This window comes from Lathyrus oleraceus, chromosome 7 (genome assembly GCF_024323335.1).
Source record: "Lathyrus oleraceus cultivar Zhongwan6 chromosome 7, CAAS_Psat_ZW6_1.0, whole genome shotgun sequence".
In the NCBI taxonomy this organism is placed as follows: domain Eukaryota; kingdom Viridiplantae; phylum Streptophyta; class Magnoliopsida; order Fabales; family Fabaceae; genus Lathyrus; species Lathyrus oleraceus.
Genome location: NC_066585.1, coordinates 479,601,906 through 479,623,127, shown reverse-complemented (window position 1 = coordinate 479,623,127; position 21,222 = coordinate 479,601,906). Strand labels below are relative to the sequence as shown.

Genomic DNA, 21,222 nt, shown 5'->3' with positions numbered 1-21,222 from the left:
CACCAACCGTCCCTCCTACTATAGCCAAGAAGACCAAACATCACAAAACCAAAACATGCAACAATCATATGGCTACCAAACACCACAACAACCATTTCAACTTTTCCTCGACACATAATTCACACCAATATCGCCCTTCAGTCATCCCGGACGCCCTTCAATAACTCAAACGCAACCCAACTACTATGGCATGGGTCACAAACTCAGCTATGGAGGTAGAGCTTCATTGCATACACATGACTATGCAGATTTGTCTGAATATCTTAGGGAATCTCCTGCAGGTGGTGGTGATGCTCCTGGGCCCTCAAATCCTCAAACACCTGGGATGAATCATCAATGTGGGTTAAGGTCACGCGTTTGGGTAGCTAGGGGATATAGTACTGGAGGTCGATTGGGTCATCTCGGTCAATGACATAGTATTTTTGATATTCTTATGTAAACACATATTAATATTAATACCAATTGATCCGATTTCGACTTTAAAATAAAATGTCAATTATTTAAAAAAAATTACACAACACACAGGCGTCAGACCAATTGGCACCTCCTTTCATTCCTTACACATATGCACTAATTGGATTGAGAGCACCTTGTGCAGAAGTCAATTCAATTGGAACCTCCTCTTTAAATTTAAGGATATGCGCCAATTCATCTTACACACATGCTTCAATGCGGGATAGTTTGAGAATTTATTTGAAATATGAGTTATTTTGGAGGAAAAAAAATTAAAATAAATCATTTAGGTAAAAAAATTATGTTTTGTGTTCTTGAGGGATGAATTAACTCATTAATAGAATGTTGTTTATGACCTTCCTTTCTTATGTGTGTTTTGTGTTCATGAGTGATGTTTTTTTTTCATTTCATCATCACATGCTCCATGAGTTTGGTTTATGTGGTTCAATTTGCTTCACAAAAGTATGAGCTTTATTTATAGGGTTTTTTCTTGTTTTGCTGTCATTTTTCCTGTTTGTTGCATTTCTCTATTTTCATATCTTTGTTTATGTGTTCTGTGTACATTTAGTTCTTGTCATTTACAAAATAATTTTAATCAAATACGAGAATTATTCTTGAAAAAATTTACTCACTTTTCATATTAATTCTTCTTTTAATGGGTTTAAATTCTTTGTTGGGAGAAGATTCTACAATTGGGAAATGTATGAATACGTGGAATCATCGAAACAATTGGTACTTTTTGTATATTGATAGTTTACATTTTCCTTTCACGTTTTATGTAACCCTTCTTTCCCATTTTAATATATTACATTGGGTTATATTATTAATGAGAATCAAGAGAAGCCCTTTTGTTATACTTTGGTCATGTTTGATGTATAATGATGATATTGGGAATATTTGATAGATTAACAATATACAATCTTAGTTATATATTTTTGTTTTCTAGCTAATCCCCCATTGATATCAAGAGCCCTTTAGATATAGGTCTAATATGTAGTGATTATTATGTTGCATCTCTTATGGGATTGATTCATATGATTACTTTGCATAGTTAATTATGTGGTATTTAATTGTCACATTCTATATATCATTCTAATGGTGACAACTTGGAAGAACACGGATTTAACCACTTTGGAGGTATATTTATCCAACATATTCCGCATTTTGTATAATATGGTTATAACTTATATGGAGGTATTATACTATCGTATTAATCTACTATCTATATAAGAAAGAAAGATGGCCAGATATTGAGAAGCAATTTTGTGTTTGTACTAAAATAAATGTTCCATATTGCAACACTCCTTTTACAATTCTCATTAGAATTACATACACATATTGAGAAGCAAGGATAAGATCACTAAAACAATTGTTTCGGGCCTCTTAAAATATAAAGGCTTTATAATAAGAAGACCTTAAATTTATTATTTTTTAAAATTAAAACTATTAAAAAAACCTCAATACTAAATGTCATACTTATTAGATTTTATTAGATTTAATTCATATTTAAATTGTATTATTTTCTTAGCCCCTAAGTTTGTTAGAGGGTATTTTAGTATTTTATCCTATTGTAGTAACCCTAGTTTTAGCTTATAAATAGGGTGTCAATCATTGTAACTTTTAATCCTTTTTTTGTAGCCGTCATTCTCTTAATAGAATATTCATCTTTTATTCTACCTTTGCACCAACAATTGGTATCTAGAGCTCCGGTTCGGATTCATTGGGAAACACGGGAAACACGAGTGAACGTGAGGTCTTGTGTGTTTGATTTTGATTCTTAGATTCGTGTTGAAACTTGAACAAAATCTGATCAGAATTTTAATTCTGTGGGTTGGGAAACACTGTGTGAGAAATCTGAGTGTACTGTGCAAGGTAGAAAGATGAACGGAAACGGCAACATGAACACCAAACTTCCAGTATTTGACGGTAAAAACTGGAATCGTTGGATGATCCAAATGCGTGTACTGTTCGGTGCTCAAGATGTTCTAGATCTTGTCACTGATGGTTATATTCCGGTAGCAGCAGATGCAACGGATGAACAGAAAAACGCGCAGAAGGAAGTAAGGAAGAAGGATCAGAAAGCATTGTTCTTCATTCATCAATGTGTTGATGTAAATGTGTTTGAGAAGATTGCAGATTCAACGACAGCAAAGGCTGCGTGGGACACACTGGTTAGATGTTATGGTGGTGACGCATCAGTGAAGAAGGTGAAGCTTCAGTCCTTGAGAAAGCAATATGAAAATCTCAACATGAAGAATAATGAGAAAGTTTCTGAATACATCTCCAGAGTGATTCTGATCACTAATGAGATGAAAGCGTGTGGAGAAACTCTTTCTGAAGAAACAATCATGGAGAAGGTATTGAGATCCCTTACCTGTCAATTTGATTACATTGTGGTAGCAATAGAACATTCCAAAGATCTGAGCACCATGAGAATTGAAGAGCTGCAGAGCAGTCTAGAAGCGCAAGAGTTGCGTTTAACTGAGAGAACTTCTGAAAGGGAAGTAGAGCAGCAGGCTCTGAAAGCAACTTCTGATAGGAGGTATCAGAAGCAGTCAGAAGCCAGGAGAAGATCTGATGGTGGTCAGAAGTCAGAAAGCTCAACCTCTGATAGACAAAAGAATGCTCAGAAGGGAAAAGAGAAGTATGACAAGAAGAAAATCCAATGTTACTGCTGTAAGAAGTTCGGTCATTTTGCTAGAGACTGTTGGTCAAACAAGGAGAGAAAATCAGAAGAAGCAAATATAGCCAGAAGTTCTGATGACGAATCTGTGCTATTGATGGCCTCTGAATCTGATGATATGGATCTGATAGACTGGTGGTATATGGACACTGGCTGTTCAAATCATCTTACTGGAAACAAGAAATGGCTGGTTGACTTTGACTCTGAAAAGAGAACAAAGATCAGATGTGCTGATGACAAATATCTTAATGCAGAAGGTATGGGAAATGTCAGAGTGATTCTGAACAATGGGAAAACAGCATTGATTCAGAACGTGTGGTATGTACCTGGCATCAGAAGCAATCTGATGAGTGTGGGACAATTAATTGAGAAAGGTTTCTCAGTTACCATGAAGGACAATCTTCTGAAGCTGTATGACTGCAATCAGAAGTTGATTATGGAGTCAGAACAGGGAAGGAATAGAACATTCAAGGTGAATGTCAGAACTGCAGACTCAGAATGTCTTAGTGCAACAAGTGCTGAGAAGGAGAGTGAGCTGTGGCACAGAAGATTTGGTCATTTAAATTTCAGAAGCTTAAAACATCTGAATTCAAAGAAGTTGGTACATGGAATTCCTGCAATTAAGAAGCCTGAAAAGTCATGCAAAGTTTGTATGGAAGGAAAACAACCACGATTGCCATTTGCGTCAGAAACTGCTCCAAGAGCAAAACATGCCTTGGGAGTTGTACATTCTGATGTGTGTGGTCCATTTCCAGTAGCATCGATGGGAGGGAATAAATACTTTGTGTTATTTGTTGATGAATTCACAAGAATGACATGGGTATCCCTTATTAAGTTCAAACACGAGGTGTTTGATGAATTCAAGAAGTTCAGAATGAAGGCTGAGAATCAGAGTGGTCAAAAGCTGAAGATTCTTAGAACTGACGGTGGAGGTGAGTATAACTCCAAAGAGTTCCAGAAGTTCTGTGAGGAGAATGGAATTGAGCATGAGGTTACTGCTCCTTATACCCCTCAACACAATGGTCTTGCTGAAAGAAGAAACCGAACTTTGCTTGATATGGTGAGAAGCATGCTAAAGGAGAAGAAGCTTCCTCAGAAGCTCTGGGGAGAAGCTGTTGCCACCGCAACGTATGTACTCAACCGATGTCCTACAAAGAAGTTGAAGGAAATAGTTCCAATACAGAAGTGGACTGGAGATAAGCAAAGTGTTAGTCATCTGAAGGTGTTTGGTTCTGTTTGCTATAAACATGTTCCAGAAGCCAGAAGACAGAAGCTGGATGATAGAAGCAAAGTGATGATTCTGATAGGGTACCACAGTACAGGTGCATACAAGCTCTATTGTCCAGAAACCAATAAAATTGAATTCAGCAGAGATGTGATTGTGAAGGAATCAGAAGTTTGGAATTGGGATAAGTCTCAATCTGACTCTGATGTTAGAACCTCTGAAGAAAGGTCAGAGTTCAGAATTTCTGAGGCTGGAGTAAACTCTGATATTGATTCTGATTCTGATAGTGATTCTGACTCTGGAGAAGACTCAGAAGATGAAGGTGACTCTGATGATCCAGACTCTGATGACCCAGACTCTGATGGTAATCCAGATTCTGGTGGCAATTCAGACTCTGGAAATATGCCAGACTCTGAAGATGGTCAAGGCTTTGGAGGAAGTCAACCATCTGAAGCTAGAAACTCTGAAGCTCAAGACTCTGAACAAGTTCAGAGACCACAAAGAATCAGAAACATCCCCAGAAGATATGCAGAATTTGACATGCTGCAAGACACTGAAGTAGACTCTGAAGGAGAAGTTATTCAGTGTGCCATGTTAGTAGACTCTGAACCCATAAGTACAGAAGAGGCTCTTAAGCAGAAGCTCTGGTTGAAGGCCATGAAAGAAGAACTTGATGCTATAGAGAGAAACAAGACTTGGAAGCTGACAGAACTTCCAAAAGACAAGAAAGCCATCAGCGTCAGATGGGTTTTCAAGCAGAAGTTAAAGCCAGATGGTTCAATTGGCAAACATAAAGCAAGGTTGGTAGCCAGAGGATTTCTACAGAAACCCGGGCTGGATTACTCTGAAGTGTTTGCACCTGTAGCAAGACATGAAACAATCAGAATGGTGATTGCAATAGCTGCTAACAGGAATTGGCCTCTGATGCATTTAGATGTAAAATCTGCATTTCTGAATGGTCCATTAGAAGAAGAAGTTTACGTGTCACAACCTCCTGGATTTGTGAAAAAGAATCAGGAAGGGATGGTGTACAGATTATACAAAGCTCTATATGGATTGAAACAAGCGCCCAGAGCTTGGAATAAGAAGATTGATTCTTTTTTCAAGAAGCAAGGCTTTCAGAAATGTGAGATGGAGTACGGTGTCTATGTTCAGCATACTTCTGAAGGAAATATGACTCTGGTATGTTTATATGTTGATGATATACTGCTGACTGGAAGTTCTGAACAGGAGATAGCCAAGTTCAAGAAAGTTCTGATGAATGAATTCGAAATGACTGATCTAGGCAAAATGACATACTTTCTAGGGATGGAATTCAGATACTCTGAGAAAGGTATTATTTTGCATCAGCTCAAGTATGAATTAGAACTTCTGAAGAGATTTGAACTGGAGAATTGTAAGATTGCTGTCACACCTTCTGATACAAATCAGAAACTGGATTCTGACTCTGATGGAAAGGATGTGGACGCTACAACCTTCAAACAGTTAGTTGGTTCTCTGAGGTATTTGTGCAATACCAGACCTGATATTTGCTATTCAGTTGGGATGGTTAGTAGGTTCATGAGTAAACCTAAGTGGTCCCATTACCAAGCTGCAGTCAGGATTCTGAGGTATATCAAGGGAACTCTGAAGTATGGAGTATTATTTCCTTCTGGAAGAAAGGATGAGTCAGAACTTCTGAGTTATTCAGATTCTGATTGGTGTGGAGACAGAGTTGACAGAAGAAGTACGTCTGGGTACTTATTCAAATTTCTGGGAGGTCCCATTTCTTGGTGTTCCAAGAAGCAACCTGTTGTGGCGTTGTCAACTTGTGAAGCTGAATATATTGCAGGTGCTGTTACTGCATGCCAAGCTGTGTGGATTCTGAATCTATTGCAGGATCTGAAGATTAAAGTAAACAAACCTCTGAAGCTGATGATTGACAACAAGTCTGCAATCAATCTTGCTAGAAACCCAGTGTTGCATGGGAGAAGCAAGCACATTGAGACCAAGTATCATTTTCTGAGACATCAAGTTCAGAGGGGAGTGTTAGAAGTTGTACACTGCAGCACTCAGAAGCAGTTGGCAGATGTTCTGACGAAAGCTATCAAGACTGACCAATTTCTCATATTAAGGGATGGAATTGGTGTTACAAGTTTTGATGGAATATGAATTAAGGGATGGTATTAGATTTTATTAGATTTAATTCATATTTAAATTGTATTATTTTCTTAGCCCCTAAGTTTGTTAGAGGGTATTTTAGTATTTTATCCTATTGTAGTAACCCTAGTTTTAGCTTATAAATAGGGTGTCAATCATTGTAACTTTTAATCCTTTTTTTGTAGCCGTCATTCTCTTAATAGAATATTCATCTTTTATTCTACCTTTGCACCAACAATACTAACATTAATTATATAAAATTAAAATTAACAAAATATTACAATTAATTATAAATAAATTTGTCAAAATATATTAATTATATAAAATAAAAAAACCTCAATACTAAATGTCAATACTAAATGTCTTAGTAATATTAATTATAGAAAATTAAAATTGTCAAAATATTACAATTATATATGTGGATTCAACTATAACATGGTGTAAATATTTCAATCTTTTCATTTCATAAGAATTGATTCATTCTTACTCTTAAGATAATTTGTTGTTATTTGGTAAGGTGGTGGATTATCACTAATTTGCATTTATCTGTAGTGTTGAAAATGTGATTTAAATACTTCATGAAATAGCATGGGATATAACTAGTTAGATCTATACAAGAAAGCACGCATAAATATTGCTGCAATGTACATTTGAGTATAGTTCTACTATACAAAATTATTTTAACTCGTGCGGACGCATGGTTATTTAACTAGTTGTTAAGTAAAATGGTTAAGTTTTATGTTTTTTGATTGTAAGTAAAGTTAATGTTGTTATTGTTAGTTAGTAAAAGGTTTATGATGTTAGTGTCGTGGAGATTTAATATTTAATGTTCTTGTTGATGTTGTGTTATCCTAATTTAAACTTTGTTCAAATTATAGGTGTAATGATCGGACACCATTCACACTAGAAGATATAACTGATGTCCATTCACGTTGGGCCGATTGCTTCCTAGAATTTTTTTATTTACAAGCACACTAATTTCTCTTGATTCTTGCCTTGTTAATTGGTTATCAAAATATCGTTTTATTACCTCTCTCTCTCTCAAAAACAAATTTATATTTTAATTCATAAATACAAAAATTAATATTTATAATAAAAAAATATATTATAGTCAAAGTTATATTATTTTTGTTTAGTGTACCCACGTATCAAATAGTGTAAAGTACCAAAATCTTTCTTTTAATCATTTTTCTCCTCCTTCTCATTATTTAATATTTTGATTCATAAAAATACTAATATTTTATATATCATTAAAAAATGTTATAGTAAAAGTAATATCATTTTGTGTGGTGCATAGATACATCAAATAATATAGAAAAAATATATTAGTGCATCGATCATCAAACACAATACATTATAAAAATTTGTCTTATATAATTTTGTAATGTTTAATATTGTTCAATACAATACTTCTTATTTCTAAAATCAAACGCACCCAATGTTTAATATTAGAAATTCTAAGAATCTCTCTCCCTTTCTTTTAAGTTTCTCTATAAACAAACCATATCTCCCTTGCAAATGACATCAAAATACTTAAGTATGGCGTAAAGATCGAGACGAATGCTTCACACCCTTGCACAATCACCTCACACCTCACGTTATTCGTCTCGTGGATGAGACAAAACCAAAATCTTTCAAGTATTTTTTTTATATTATAAATATTTTTATATATAATTAAGATCATATATAAATAAAGGATCAACGGATAACAAGTTATGCGATAATCTTTTTTTGGATGGCAAAATTAATTTTTTTTTTAAACTTATATTCATTGTTCTAGGAGACACGACATTATTATGCATGAGTCTTTGAATTTTATGTAAAAGATTTACTGTTTCTGGTACTAGAAAACAGAAGATGTTAAATAGAAACGATACGAAAGCATGTTGATTTTCGAAAAACATTTTCTCATTCTTCATCACTTTATGTGAAACGACTTTGAATATTGTCTATCCTACTGTAAAATCTTCAATCCTCTATCTTACCAATGAAAAAATCCCAACCAAAAATCTACACATGCATATTTTTTTACATACTCATCTATACACTAGAATATTAAAATTATTTAGATAGTACATATTGATACCTATATAGTTTTTGTAACAAAGATTACTTAAATAGTTAAATAGAACATTTTTGGTCAAACTTGATTAATTAGCTCTTGTTTTGAAGAATGGATTGATTAAAAATAGCCCCATCTTGCATGCTTTTGAGACTCAACAATCGATGATTCGATATGTATGGTCATGCATCATACTTTTTGTTTTTAGCTTTTATCCAAGGGAAAGTTGGGTATCCAAAGCTATTTGTGGGAGGGGAGATGGTAGGTATCCAAAGTTATTTTCTGCATCCATATATCCTCTCAATCTTTTTGTTGTTAGTAAAATTAAGAGGTGGATGGCAGCAGTTGCAGGGTAATACTACACTATAGGTCGTTTTGGTGTACGTGGGTGTTGGATTGCATTAACAATCTAAGCCCCACCCATGTGCATCTTTGATTCAACTTCAAATGCTATGATGTGAAACTCCACCGGTTGAAATTTATTGATTAATTGAGAGGAAACAAATTGATTTTGATTTAACTGTTTAAGTAAAATAAATTATGATTTTGAATTAACTCTTTAAGGAAACACACATAACAGTTATTGTACACAACTAATAGGCATGACAAATACCCCGACCCCACCCCTGCCCTTGCTCCTGCTCTAAAATTAATAGAAAATTTTGATTTAATTGGGGACGGGGAAGGAGTGAAAAAAACCCGATTTTTTTTTATGGAGGCGGGGATGCTAGTATCCGTCCAACATCCGACTATAAAAAAAATTTTTACAAATAATTTTATTATTTATTTACACTTCTTAATCTTACACTATGAAACTTATTACAATTATTATTTGTTTTTTAGAAAATACAAATTAAATAAAAGTGACCCAACAATATGATTATTCTTAAAATAATTAATCTTAAAATAATTAATTATGTAATTAAATTATTGATTTTTATCATTATTGAAAAAATATACATTTAAAAAAAATACAATTTAGACGGGTAGGAGCGGGACAAATGCGGAGAAATCCGTTTCTCAATAGAAACGAGGGCGAGAGACTAACTATTAGTTCAGATTAAATTTAAGGACAGATGCGGGTCTAGGAGGCGAGGGCAGGGGCAGGGTCTGAATATGTTAAAATCCATCCCAACCCGCCGCCCTGTTGTGGTGCCTAATAATTATAACTTCAAAAGGTTTGTATGTTTCACTATGTGACTAGTAGCATGTTTGGAAATTTGCATCCAAACACGCAATAGGATTGTTAAACAGTACATTTGACAAACACGGTATCATCCTCCATAATATTTAGTAAATGTATTCATAGAATGATTTAAAAATATTTTGCATGACTTGTTGTACTAAGTGTGTGTTTGGATTGGCGGTGAACAAAATTGATTTTGATAGAATTGAGTTTGGTAGAATTGATTTTAACAGAATTGAGTTTAACAGAATTGATTTATGTTTGGATACATTTATGTAAAAGTGATTGTTATCAATTAATGTTGTTTGGATGATTTTTATCAAAATTGATTTTGAATGTATAATTACCAAAATGGACATGGTTAAACACATAAATAAAAAAGACAAAATTAATAATATTTAAACATAATAAAAATTACAAATATATAATAAAATTTGAAATGCAACATAGCACTAAAATGTTATTACAATACTAATTTAAATTGAAATATAGTACTAATTTATAACAATATTAAGTTTTTAACTTGTACTCTATAATTTTATTGCGAATTGAGTCGCGAACGTGATCCATCTCTAATGATGAAGCGACATTTAAAACTTGTGATTGATCTAAGTTAGGCGATATATGGTAATCATCATGGTGAATGGTTGTATTTTCATCTTCATAAAGATTAAAATCAACATCAATTTCTGCATTCCTTCTAATAAAGTTGTGAATGGTCATTGTTGCGACGACTATTTGAACCTGCGTCTGAAATTTGAACTTGGGCATACAACGCAAAATTGCAAATCTGTTCTTCCATACTCCAAAAGTTCTTTCTATTGTGCACCTTAAACTTGAGTGATAATAATTAAATACTTCATTATTATTTGCGAACCCGTTAGAACGCCTAAAATCAGGAAGGTGATAACGTTCACATCTGTAGGGACCAATGTATCCTATTGGTGTTGGATAGCCAGAATCTACCAAATAATACTTACCTATAAAAATAAATTAATCATTTAAAAGTGAAGTCAAATATTATAAATAAATCATTAGTAGTAATAAAAAGAACAAACCAGGAGGAGGGTGTGGAAAATTAAGGTTCACATTTGTGAGAGCTTGGTCAAAAACACGTGCATCATGGGCAGTACCTTCCCAACCGGCTAATACAAAAGTGAAACACATATTCCAATCACATACAGCCATTATATTTTGTGTAGGATATCCCTTTCTTCCAATATACCTGGTTTGCTCGTTGGCATTAACTACACATGACACATGAGTACCATTAATTGCTCCTATAGCATTCTTGAAAAAAGGCCAATAACGTTGATCATTTTTTATTTTTGAATGACAATCATGAAATGTAGGACCTTCAGGTTTAATATATTTCATAGACAACTTAAGACAAGCACGAAGTACCCGATGAAAATGTCTACTAACAGTCTCCCCTGAGTGTTGAAACCTTTCTTGAATCATTCTATTACCTACCCCATGTCCAACAACAACTAAAAACATTGCAACCATTTCTTCAACTCCCATTCTTTTAGAAGACTTTAAACCATGCTCAACTAGTTTAGTGCATATCAAATTAAAAATATGTTTTTCCATTCGAAACATCTCATAACAACGAGTGGAGTTACCTTGCAATATTTCTTGAACCCATGCATGACCGCTTAATTCACTAGTTCTACATGGTTCTTTGCATAATTGACTTACTGCGTATTCTCCAATTAGTGCAGCCACAAAACTAGCTTGTTGAAAAAATTCATCATCATCATCATCATTGTCATCTTCTTCTTCTCTATTGTTGTCCAATTGCTCATTCTGATCATTCATTTATCCCTTCATAATTATAAATAATAGCATTTAGGTGTAAGTAAATCTACATTCCATACCAGTATGAAATTAACTAGCAGTATAATTTAAGTAGATGCACCATTCATTTCATTTCATAATTAACTAGCAGTATCTAACTAACAGTATGAAATATAGCATTTAGTAATTCCATTTCAATACTTATAAACATAGCATTTAGTAATAGAAACATAGCAAATTCATTTCAATACTTATAATTCCACTTCACCATATCATTTGGTAATTAAAAGATAGCTAATCCTAATACATAAAAAGTCTAATTACTATAAGTCCTAGTTTAAGATGATTCATAGCTTAAGATCCTAATACATAAATAAGACTAATTTTTATGAAATTTTAGATCAATTACATCTTCATAAACGACATAGGATTATTTGCTGCAAATTTAAGCCAATGCACCCTTCTATCTTCAAAACCTTTAAAGGAAACAAACATCTCCCTCGCAGGCTTGAACATCATTAGTTGGCAACATTTTGTCAACAAGTCTATATCACTTGTAATTTCATCCATGGTATGGAGTGTGGCCATCACCTCACCAATAGATGTACTAGTTATAGCATCATTTCGTGCCTTACATGTTTCCGCAATCACACTAACAACTTCAGCTATTGTTGATGAGGGAGTTATCTTTTTCTTGGTTTTCTTTTCAACACCACTAGCTCTCTTTCTCTTTTGTCCACTACTTTGGCTAGCAACCCCTTGGGAAGTATTCAAATTAATATTTGAAAAATCTTCCGTTGCTCCAATACTTACATCTTCACTATCACCCGATCCTTCTTCCATATCCAAGCCAATATTATTAGGACATGGACCTAAGTCATCAACATCGTTACCACAATCCTCATCGGGCAATATACCACTTGAAGGTGCCCAAGCATACTCACCATTAGCCACCACATCCTTGAAAAGTGTGGTTAGTTGATTAGCAAATGGAAGTCCTTTCTCTCTAAATTTTCCATATAGAGGATTTTCCAATTGTTTTTTCTCCCACCACTCGTCCGGTGCATCAAATGAATTCTTCTCACTATCCCACCTCATTCCGGTAACTTTTCCAAATAAATTAAACCATGCTCTCCATTCCTTTCTCAAGCTATCATATCTATTCTTCAATTTTGTCTTGTCATAATTTCTCCCAGATGATCCATTAAATTGAGAAACAATGTTTTTCCAACCCGTCTTGGTAAAGCTAGTTCCAATGCACTCACCTTTCGTAACTTGATCCATACATGCTTGAATGAATATTTCGTTAACTTTAAGATCCGTCCAACTAGCTTTATATCTTTGAATTTCATCAACATGAATTTTTCTCTTTGTAGTCATAATACTATGTACACAAAGTTACAAACACACATCAACACTAACAATAATGTGTGAGTAGAAAATGATTTTAACATGATATGGCAACAAAATTTCACTCATAATACAAGTAGCAGCATTATAGGCTGCCATATGAAATTACACAAACTCATGAAGTATATCAACACTAAAGTAGCAGCACTAAAGTTGCATTGCAGGAAAAAATTAACTAGCCGTAAAAAACTAGCTCATGAAAGTATATAAGCACTATAGTATATAAACATTAGAATGTATTTGCAATATATAAATATTATAGTATAAACATTAGAATGCATTTGAACATAAACTAGTATATAAACAATAACAGTTTGAAAACATAAGCAGTATATTAACACTATAGTTTAATATTGAACAAAATAAATTCTAAGAGGCATTTTATCAAACACTTAGAATGCATTTAGGTGAGCGAAAAAAAAAAATTGTTTCTTCTCATATTCATATCAGTTGCAGAAGAATTACAAAATACAACCATTATAGAACAAAATTATGAGATTACCTTATTCTTGGAGTAGAATTTTTCCTTGTATTTTTGGTTGTAAGAGATGATGGTGTATATATAGACTTGAAGGTAATAAATTAATCAAATTTGGTTTACCAAATTCATTAATACAAAGCAAAGAGAGTAATGAAGGAATTAATACAAAGCAGAAAATTGGAAAGTAGAGAGTATGGTAGCTTGAAAATAGAAGAAACAGTTGAAAAGAAATTAAAGAGGGCAATGAAGGAAAATTGTAAGAACCAAAATATCATAAATGCAGAATTGATTCTTGCTAACCTCAAAAGCTAGGAATTGTAGCTTCTATTGGAATTGCTTCTAGGAGAGTAGAATTGATTTTGGAGAAAAAACCCAAACAAGAAAATAAGACCACTTTTAAGTTTAAAGGAATAAAACGTGAGTTTGGGGCTTCAAGAAGCCAATCCAAACATAGAGTAAATCATTTTGATTCTATACCTTACAGTTAACATACAAATCATTGCTATCTACAACTTTTAATAACGACATCCATATGATGTTCTCTCTTATTGAGATATGTATAGTGACCTATGTTTAACGGATTTTTCTATTTCTGAGGTATTGTCCATTGTCATTTTTCCGGATGTACTTTATTTTTAAGATTGTGTTTCTTGTTATTTGTAAAATATGGTTAATAACATCTAAAATTATAGAACACAATTTTAATGTTCAATCGTTAAATTTTACTAGACTTTGACTCTTCTTTGAGCTTCACGCCAGTTATGGTCTAAATAAATTTGAAAAAGATTCGACTCTATCTTGTTTGCCTCTAATTTCACTTGTCTAACTATGTTAGTTAATTCTAAAATTGTTTATCTATCGATTGCGACAAACACTTCATTTATTTATTTATGTTAGCAGATGAATCTCTGCGTTGTATTGTCAAATAACTAAAAGTCTCGTCTTTTTTTGGCTTACGAAAGGACAAAGACCTAATATACTTCATTTTCTATGTGTTTATTGATGTTTTGAGTATACAACCACAATTTTAATTCATTTGTAGGATCAAATTTGAAAATCCTAGACAATACTTTGTGTAAAACATCTTGAGATAATGTAATGGTGTTGGAAGAATTTCTAATTGCAAATACCAAAGAAATAAAGTAAGGTAGTAATTTCTATAATGCTTGTAGTTTGTATTATTGGTTTACTGTTCTTTATATTGTTTGAGCAGAAGATGATCAGAATGTGTTTTTGTAAGGATTGGAGTATCCCTTGTACTCTGTTTTGATATTGAATAATTGCTTATAAGAAAATAGAAACAAGTAAAAAAAAGTAAGCAATAAATGGAACACACGTTCATACATTTCTCACAAATTCGTTATCTTAGTGAATCAAATGTATGAATTATAAAGACAACTAAATAAAAGGCAAACCTTGTTTACAGAGTCAAAATTTACTTATATACTAGGTGCATTATTAACTGCAAACAACGATTATCTCTTCACAATTCAACACGTCTATTGCTACGTGGGCTTTTGTCATTTAATTTATTTCCACATGTCCCTAGAATTTGAATTGCTTCAAACCGATACTACTGTCAAAAATGTCTTTAAGTCTTTCAACCACACTTGTCAAAAAAATTGAACTATCGATTATGTGACTTTTCGTCGAAAACATGACTCGGTCATCTATACTTAACATTTTTACATATCTTGTATCTTACATTCATATCAAAATGTCAAGCTAAAATTCTCAGACAAACACAATGATCACCTAGATTTTTTAAACTCCTTAAGCAATTAACTTGTTTAACTCTTTGGATTTTCCTCATAAATAGCCTTAGTCGATATTATTTCTTTATTGTTTTATGTTATTTACCATGAGTTTCCTTGCTTTTCTAAATAATAATAACTTCCTTTTTCTCTTAATGTCTTTATTAGAATCTAAAATTCTTTAGCACGCTTAAGGTGGCGAATAACACCATGAATTCCACTTCATCGACTTCATATTTTTCATAAGACGGTGCATCCTTTGAACAAGAAGCATTTGTTTATTTTAGTTTTCTAATCTTAATTCATGACCATTTTTCCTTGTGTCCTTCCACTCCCGTGGTAGGTTATGACACCATGTTTCTTAGGTCTTTCTTGTTCCTTCCTAACAACTACAACTTGTCAATTTGTGAGAGTTGCTGAAATCAAGCTATTTCAAAAAATTTCTCATCCAACAAGTAACTACCTCACTTGATTATCTCATGTGGAGATATCCACATGCCAAGATTGTAAGAAGCAGTGAATATTTGACATGATCAAACTTTCTTCTAAATACGTGAAGTTTGAGATAGACCACATCTTCATACTTATTTGTTATTGGTATGTAAGTGTTAACATTTTTTTCTTCCCCTAGTGTATGGTAACACTTACCCTCCTTTATTAGTAGCCACTATTGGCTTTCCAATTACGCATAGTGAGGCTCAAGCAGGTCATGATGCTCTCATTCCTCAACATGGGATATCCTTCTATGTAATTACTTCTTTTCATTTCACGTTTTTAGCTGCAAATGTCAAGAACATGAGCATGTTCATAAATAAATAGCACAATGTTCTCTTGCAATATTGGTTTAGCAAGTTCTCTGAATGTACTGGTTCTTGTGGAATAGTCTTAGAATTGCAACTTTACATTACTATATCATTTAAAAAATGAATATTGTTTGGGCTTCCCTCTTTATTTCCTCACTTTACTGTGAGTTCTTCAACATCTTGAAATGAATGAGCAACGAGAAATACATCAAGACACTGAGCGCTTACATATGGTTTCTTTTAGTTGCGGCTTCGCCTCAACTTTCCCTAATTTTTAAAGAAGAATTTCAACCTCATATTTATCCATATAGATGGGCGTGTCTTATGGGAATATTTGGTTCAGTATCCTATAAAGGATTGTTGGATTGATGGCGAACTTGTTGTTAAAGGAATCTACCAATGGATACTCGAATCGACATTCATTGTAGGAAGTACAATAGATATAGGTTTTTCCTATAAAGAAAGTAGTCAAATGATATAGTGAGATTATAAGAGACATATTGAAAAGGAGATAGAGATTGAAATTTAAAGTACCATAAAGGTCTTGAAGCTAGGGCTTGAATCTTTACTTTTCGAACTCTCGTCAAGAATGATTGGTTTTGGGCGTCTTGGTTTATTTTTTATCAGAGGGTCATCTTCTCTTTCGTCCTCATCAATGGTGATGAGAGGTTTCTCTCTTGATTGTTTGGGTGGATTAGCCTAAAGAGCTTGTATTTTGGTTTTCTTTTGTTGGCTTGTTGAAGTTTTGAAGTCCCGACATAAGCCTTTTTTTTTCTTGGCAACTTTCTCTGCCAAGTCCTTCTGATGCTTATCAGAAGTGGTTTTAGTAGAAACCAAAATTTTATTAATCTCATCAGAAAGCTTGACTTCTTTTTCCTCTTGAGCACTTGGCTCAAACTAAAGGATTGGTAAATATTAGTATCATAAAGAATGAATGTGAGAAAATATAGGAGAGATAGAGAGTAAGTAAGACATGTGTTTTTTCACTATTAAGAGCAATAATGGCTTTGCCTTTCTTTGCTTTATTTTTGGGGCTGATGGCAGTGGCACTACTTCCTCTTTTCTGACTTTGGAAAATAATAAGGATAAGCAAGAGTGAAAGCAAAGCATTTTATCGAGAGAAAGAATGAAAGCTTAGTTGAATGTTTGTAGTTGCACGCCTTGCTTCAAAAGAGTCGACGAATAAGCAAATAGAAACAACCAATGATGGTGAGAAGTCTGACCATCCATTGAAGACAAAAAAGGCAAACCTTCTTGATTTTCATTCTTTCTCTCGATAATAGGCTTTTCTTTCACTATTTAAAGCTGAAAAACATTCAACACAACACTTGAACATGTTTAATATCTACATGGAGATGACCTCTATAGTTGTCCATGTTATACTTAGTCGAAAATACTCTATGATGAGGTTTTTCAGTTCATTATTTAAAGCTGACAAAGATCCACAAATAAACCAGTCTAGAAATGGTAGACGAAAAGTCAAACCAAATTCACAGGTCGACAATGGTGGAAGTTTGGAAAAATAAAATTTTAAAGCAAAAGCATACCTATCTTTTAGATAAGGTAGAATTTTAAAGTGTGAGAGTTTTTCAGTACCTTTATGTTTTAATGTAAGGGTTGCATCATAGATAGTTCGATGAAGTTCACATGAATTATACACAGTTTCGAAGTATTTTTTGGAAAGCTTGAATTTCCTTGATGTGTGTACCTCGACTTTTCTTGAATTTAGTCTGCAGAGGTGAAAAAGCATATGTTAAATGTTGAAGAATAAGCTAATGATCTTGAGAAAGGGCGAGATAATAGGATGACCACCATTCTTTGAATTATTGTGTGCATAGGTAAGAAGCTTGAAATTTAAATGGGGTTAGAGTGACGACTTATTGGTAAAGAAGTCTATACATGTTTAATATTATTATTCTAACAATTGAGTAGTGGCCAGGAGGATTTTGACTCTATTGAGAAAAAAGGACTTTGGTAGGAATTGGCTGAAGCCAAATTGTCTGGACACCAAGTGTAACACCCTGAATTCAATTAACTTGTTTAATTGAATTTTGTTGCTTAATTCAATTATTTAAATGATTTAATATGCTTTAAATAATTTGATTGGTGATGATATGTCTTATGTGGTGTTTGGGGGTTATTAAAATTTTAATTAGTTTATTTAATTAAGATAGTAGAATATTAATTAAATAAATAGAAAAATAAGAGAAAAATAGTGATTTGGGGGCAGAAAATATAATTACTAGAAAAATAAGCGAAAGAGGAGAAAGCGGAGATTAGTGGAGGGGTAAAAGCATGAAGAGGAAATTGATTATATTTTTAGGTTAAAATAAACCGTAAAAAGGACAGGATCCAAAACTTGACAGTACGTAGAATTGAGAAAAGAGGCAAGTGTGAGAAGAGAAGAACAAGGGTTTGAGAGAGAAAGAGATTTCATAGCCAAGCTTGGAACTTTTTATGGAAATTCAGGTAAGGTGGGACTACTTGAATATAGGTGTATTACATGAAGGGTAGAGAGGGATCATCACCCTCTTCTAGGTTTTTATTCACCATTATTGTGTTTTATGAATCCTTAAAGGCGATTATGTGTAACCCATGATAATTGCAATGTTTGGTGTGTAAATTCGTGCTTTGTTGTATGTTGAATATCATGTATAATATGTTGGCATAAATTCTGAATTTGGTTGTTGCCATTGATGTGCTTTGGTGTTATGAGTATAACCTTGATTTTGGGATTAATTGGTGAAATTGAATGATAATTGATGAGTATGTGATGATCTGATCCATGTATCATATGTATCTATTGTTTTATGTGAAATTCGGGGTACTCGGGGTCGAAATCGGAGGCTTGGAGCTAAATTGGTGTCATTGGAAGATTCAAGAAACGTATTCGAATAAATATTGCATAGAAGAGTTTGACAAGTTTTCTATATAGAAGTCAAGATACAAATTAGGAGATTTGTTTTCTCAGATGTATTATGGATTGGTGATTGTATGAACTCTTTGAAATATTTTTCAAATAACAAGGAACTATGCAGGTTCTAATGGGAAACCATTAAAGAGTGCACTTAGGCAAAGCGAGGACGAACGCCAAAGCATTATAAATCTCTATGTAATCTCTCTCTCTCTCTCTTACTCTTGCATTTAAATTCGTAGTGATTGCATGCTTAGGTTTTTAAATTCCTTCGCATTATCATTTTTTTCTTGATAGCGATTTATTACATAAGCATTACGTTTTGTTGGAATTGGATAACTAGTCAAGCTAGTCTTGTGATTGACAAAATTTGAAAACGAATTGAATTTAGAGTTTCATAAATTGAATAAATTGTGTACACTCCTTATGACTACACAAATTGAATCAATTCATACCAAGCATTTCATTATTATAATCTTATATATTTGTGAAATAAACAATGTTAGCTTAATCATATTCAACTGTATAATTTTCATTTTCGCATCAAACCTTCTGTTTGGAGCTCATTTTTAAAAACACTCTGATTTTGGAAAATGGCGGTTGAACTTTTTAATTTTGGTCTATTCACCCCCCTCTAAACCATTTTTCTACTTTAATATTCACACTAAACAATTGGCATCAAGATCTGGTCTTTAGATTGTGTCTAATTGACATCCAAAAATTTGTGAGTATGTCGGAAGATAATGATCCTAAGGGGGCGTATAATTGAGTACCAGTTTTCAAAGGAAAAAATTCAACATATTAGAAGTCGATCATGTATGTACACTTGTTGTCGGTTGAAAAAAATATGTGGTGTGCCGTCACCGAGGGACCATTTATTCCCAAGGGCGATGACGACGTTGTTAAACATCCAAAAGATTGGAATGATGATGAAACAAAAAAGGCTTCATATGATTTAATAGCGAGGAACATAATTATTTTAGCACTTAGTGTCAAAGTATTCTATTTGATTTCACATCATACGAGTACTAAAGGTATGTGAGATGCTCTCCAAACTCTCCATGATGGAATTGAGGACGTCAATGATTCTAAAACTGATATGTTTACATAGGAGTTTGAACTATTTCGTATGGAGCCCGGAGAATCTGTGGATTCCATGCAAACTAGATTCCTCCATTTGATCAACAAACTGTGAGACTTGGGTAAAACCTTTTCCAACAAAGATTGTACTGACAAAATATTGAGATCCATGCGGAGGGAGTGGCAACCAAAATTCACTACAATAAAAGAAGAAAATGATCTTAGTACTTTGGACATTACAAAATTATATGAGATGTTAGTCGAGCATGAGAATGAGCTGAAAACGACTCGTTGATGGCAAAGTAAACTCGAAGAATAAAGAGAAAGTGAAATAAGAGAAACGATATCTTTCGTTGAAATATTCATCCTCAAAAATGAAGAAGTCAAAGGAAGAAAATGACAACTCTGACGAAGTTTCCAAAAAGGAAGAAATTGGTTTATTCGCCATACATTACAATAGATATCTTAAGAGAAACAAGTTCAAGCATACTGACAAAGGCCTAGTGAACTTCAAAAATATTCATCATCTAAGAAGGATCACAAGAAAGTGTCGCAACCCGAAAAATACGGAGGTGCGAAAAAACAACCGGCGAAAGAAAATGACAGAAGAGTCGCCACCGTGCGTTATTTATCCCAAAAGAGGGAAGGGAAACGCTCGAAGTAAACCTGGAGAAAGGAAAGGAAAAGACAAGGTCTCGCAACCAAATCTTGGGTTCGGGAGTCGGTTATGCGAAGGGAAGGTATTAGCACCCCTACGCATCCGTAGTACTCTACGGGATCCACTCTTGTTGTTTCTTGTCTAAAGGGTGTATGTTTATCTAAAGTATTATTTACTAAAAGAAAAGGGTCAAAGAAAATGACTCGCACGGATGTCGCATCCACTGCATACGTATCTCATCTGAATATGAGAATCAGAGTCTTCGTAGCTCGGTTACCTATGGGTGAAAGAGATGTGTGTGCTCGCTAAGACGTCGCGTCTTATGCCTACGTATCTCATCGGGAATGAGAATCAGAGCAAAACGTAGTTCAGCTGACTACGGGAACAATGGGTCTCGATTGCAACTAGGGCAAGAGAAAAGGAAAGTCTCGATTGCAACGAGGGCGAGAGAAAGGGAATGTCTCGATCGCAACGAGGGCGAGAGAAAGGATCGCAACGAGGGCGAAAGCAAACAAAGATTAGTTGTTAGTTGTTAGTCAAACTCGGCAAGACATCGCATCTTGTGCCTACGTAT

The 21,222-nt window shown here is 33.8% G+C and overlaps 2 protein-coding genes across 2 annotated transcripts; both read right to left on the bottom strand.

Moving 5' to 3' along the window:
• Window positions 1-10,258: 10,258 nt before the first annotated feature.
• LOC127104449 (uncharacterized) lies at window positions 10,259-11,569 on the bottom strand. The gene is made up of 2 exons (XM_051041628.1): window positions 10,807-11,569; window positions 10,259-10,728 (listed from the first exon to the last, which is right to left on the bottom strand). Exons 1-2 carry the CDS (start codon window positions 11,567-11,569, stop codon window positions 10,259-10,261), a joined length of 1,233 nt encoding a protein of 410 aa, XP_050897585.1.
• A 243-nt stretch (window positions 11,570-11,812) lies between these two features.
• LOC127106270 (L10-interacting MYB domain-containing protein-like) lies at window positions 11,813-13,139 on the bottom strand. Its single transcript, XM_051043573.1, has one exon. The coding sequence runs from the start codon at window positions 12,926-12,928 to the stop codon at window positions 11,954-11,956; it is 975 nt and encodes a 324-aa protein (XP_050899530.1). The 5' UTR covers window positions 12,929-13,139; the 3' UTR covers window positions 11,813-11,953.
• Between the last annotated feature and the right edge of the window lie 8,083 nt (window positions 13,140-21,222).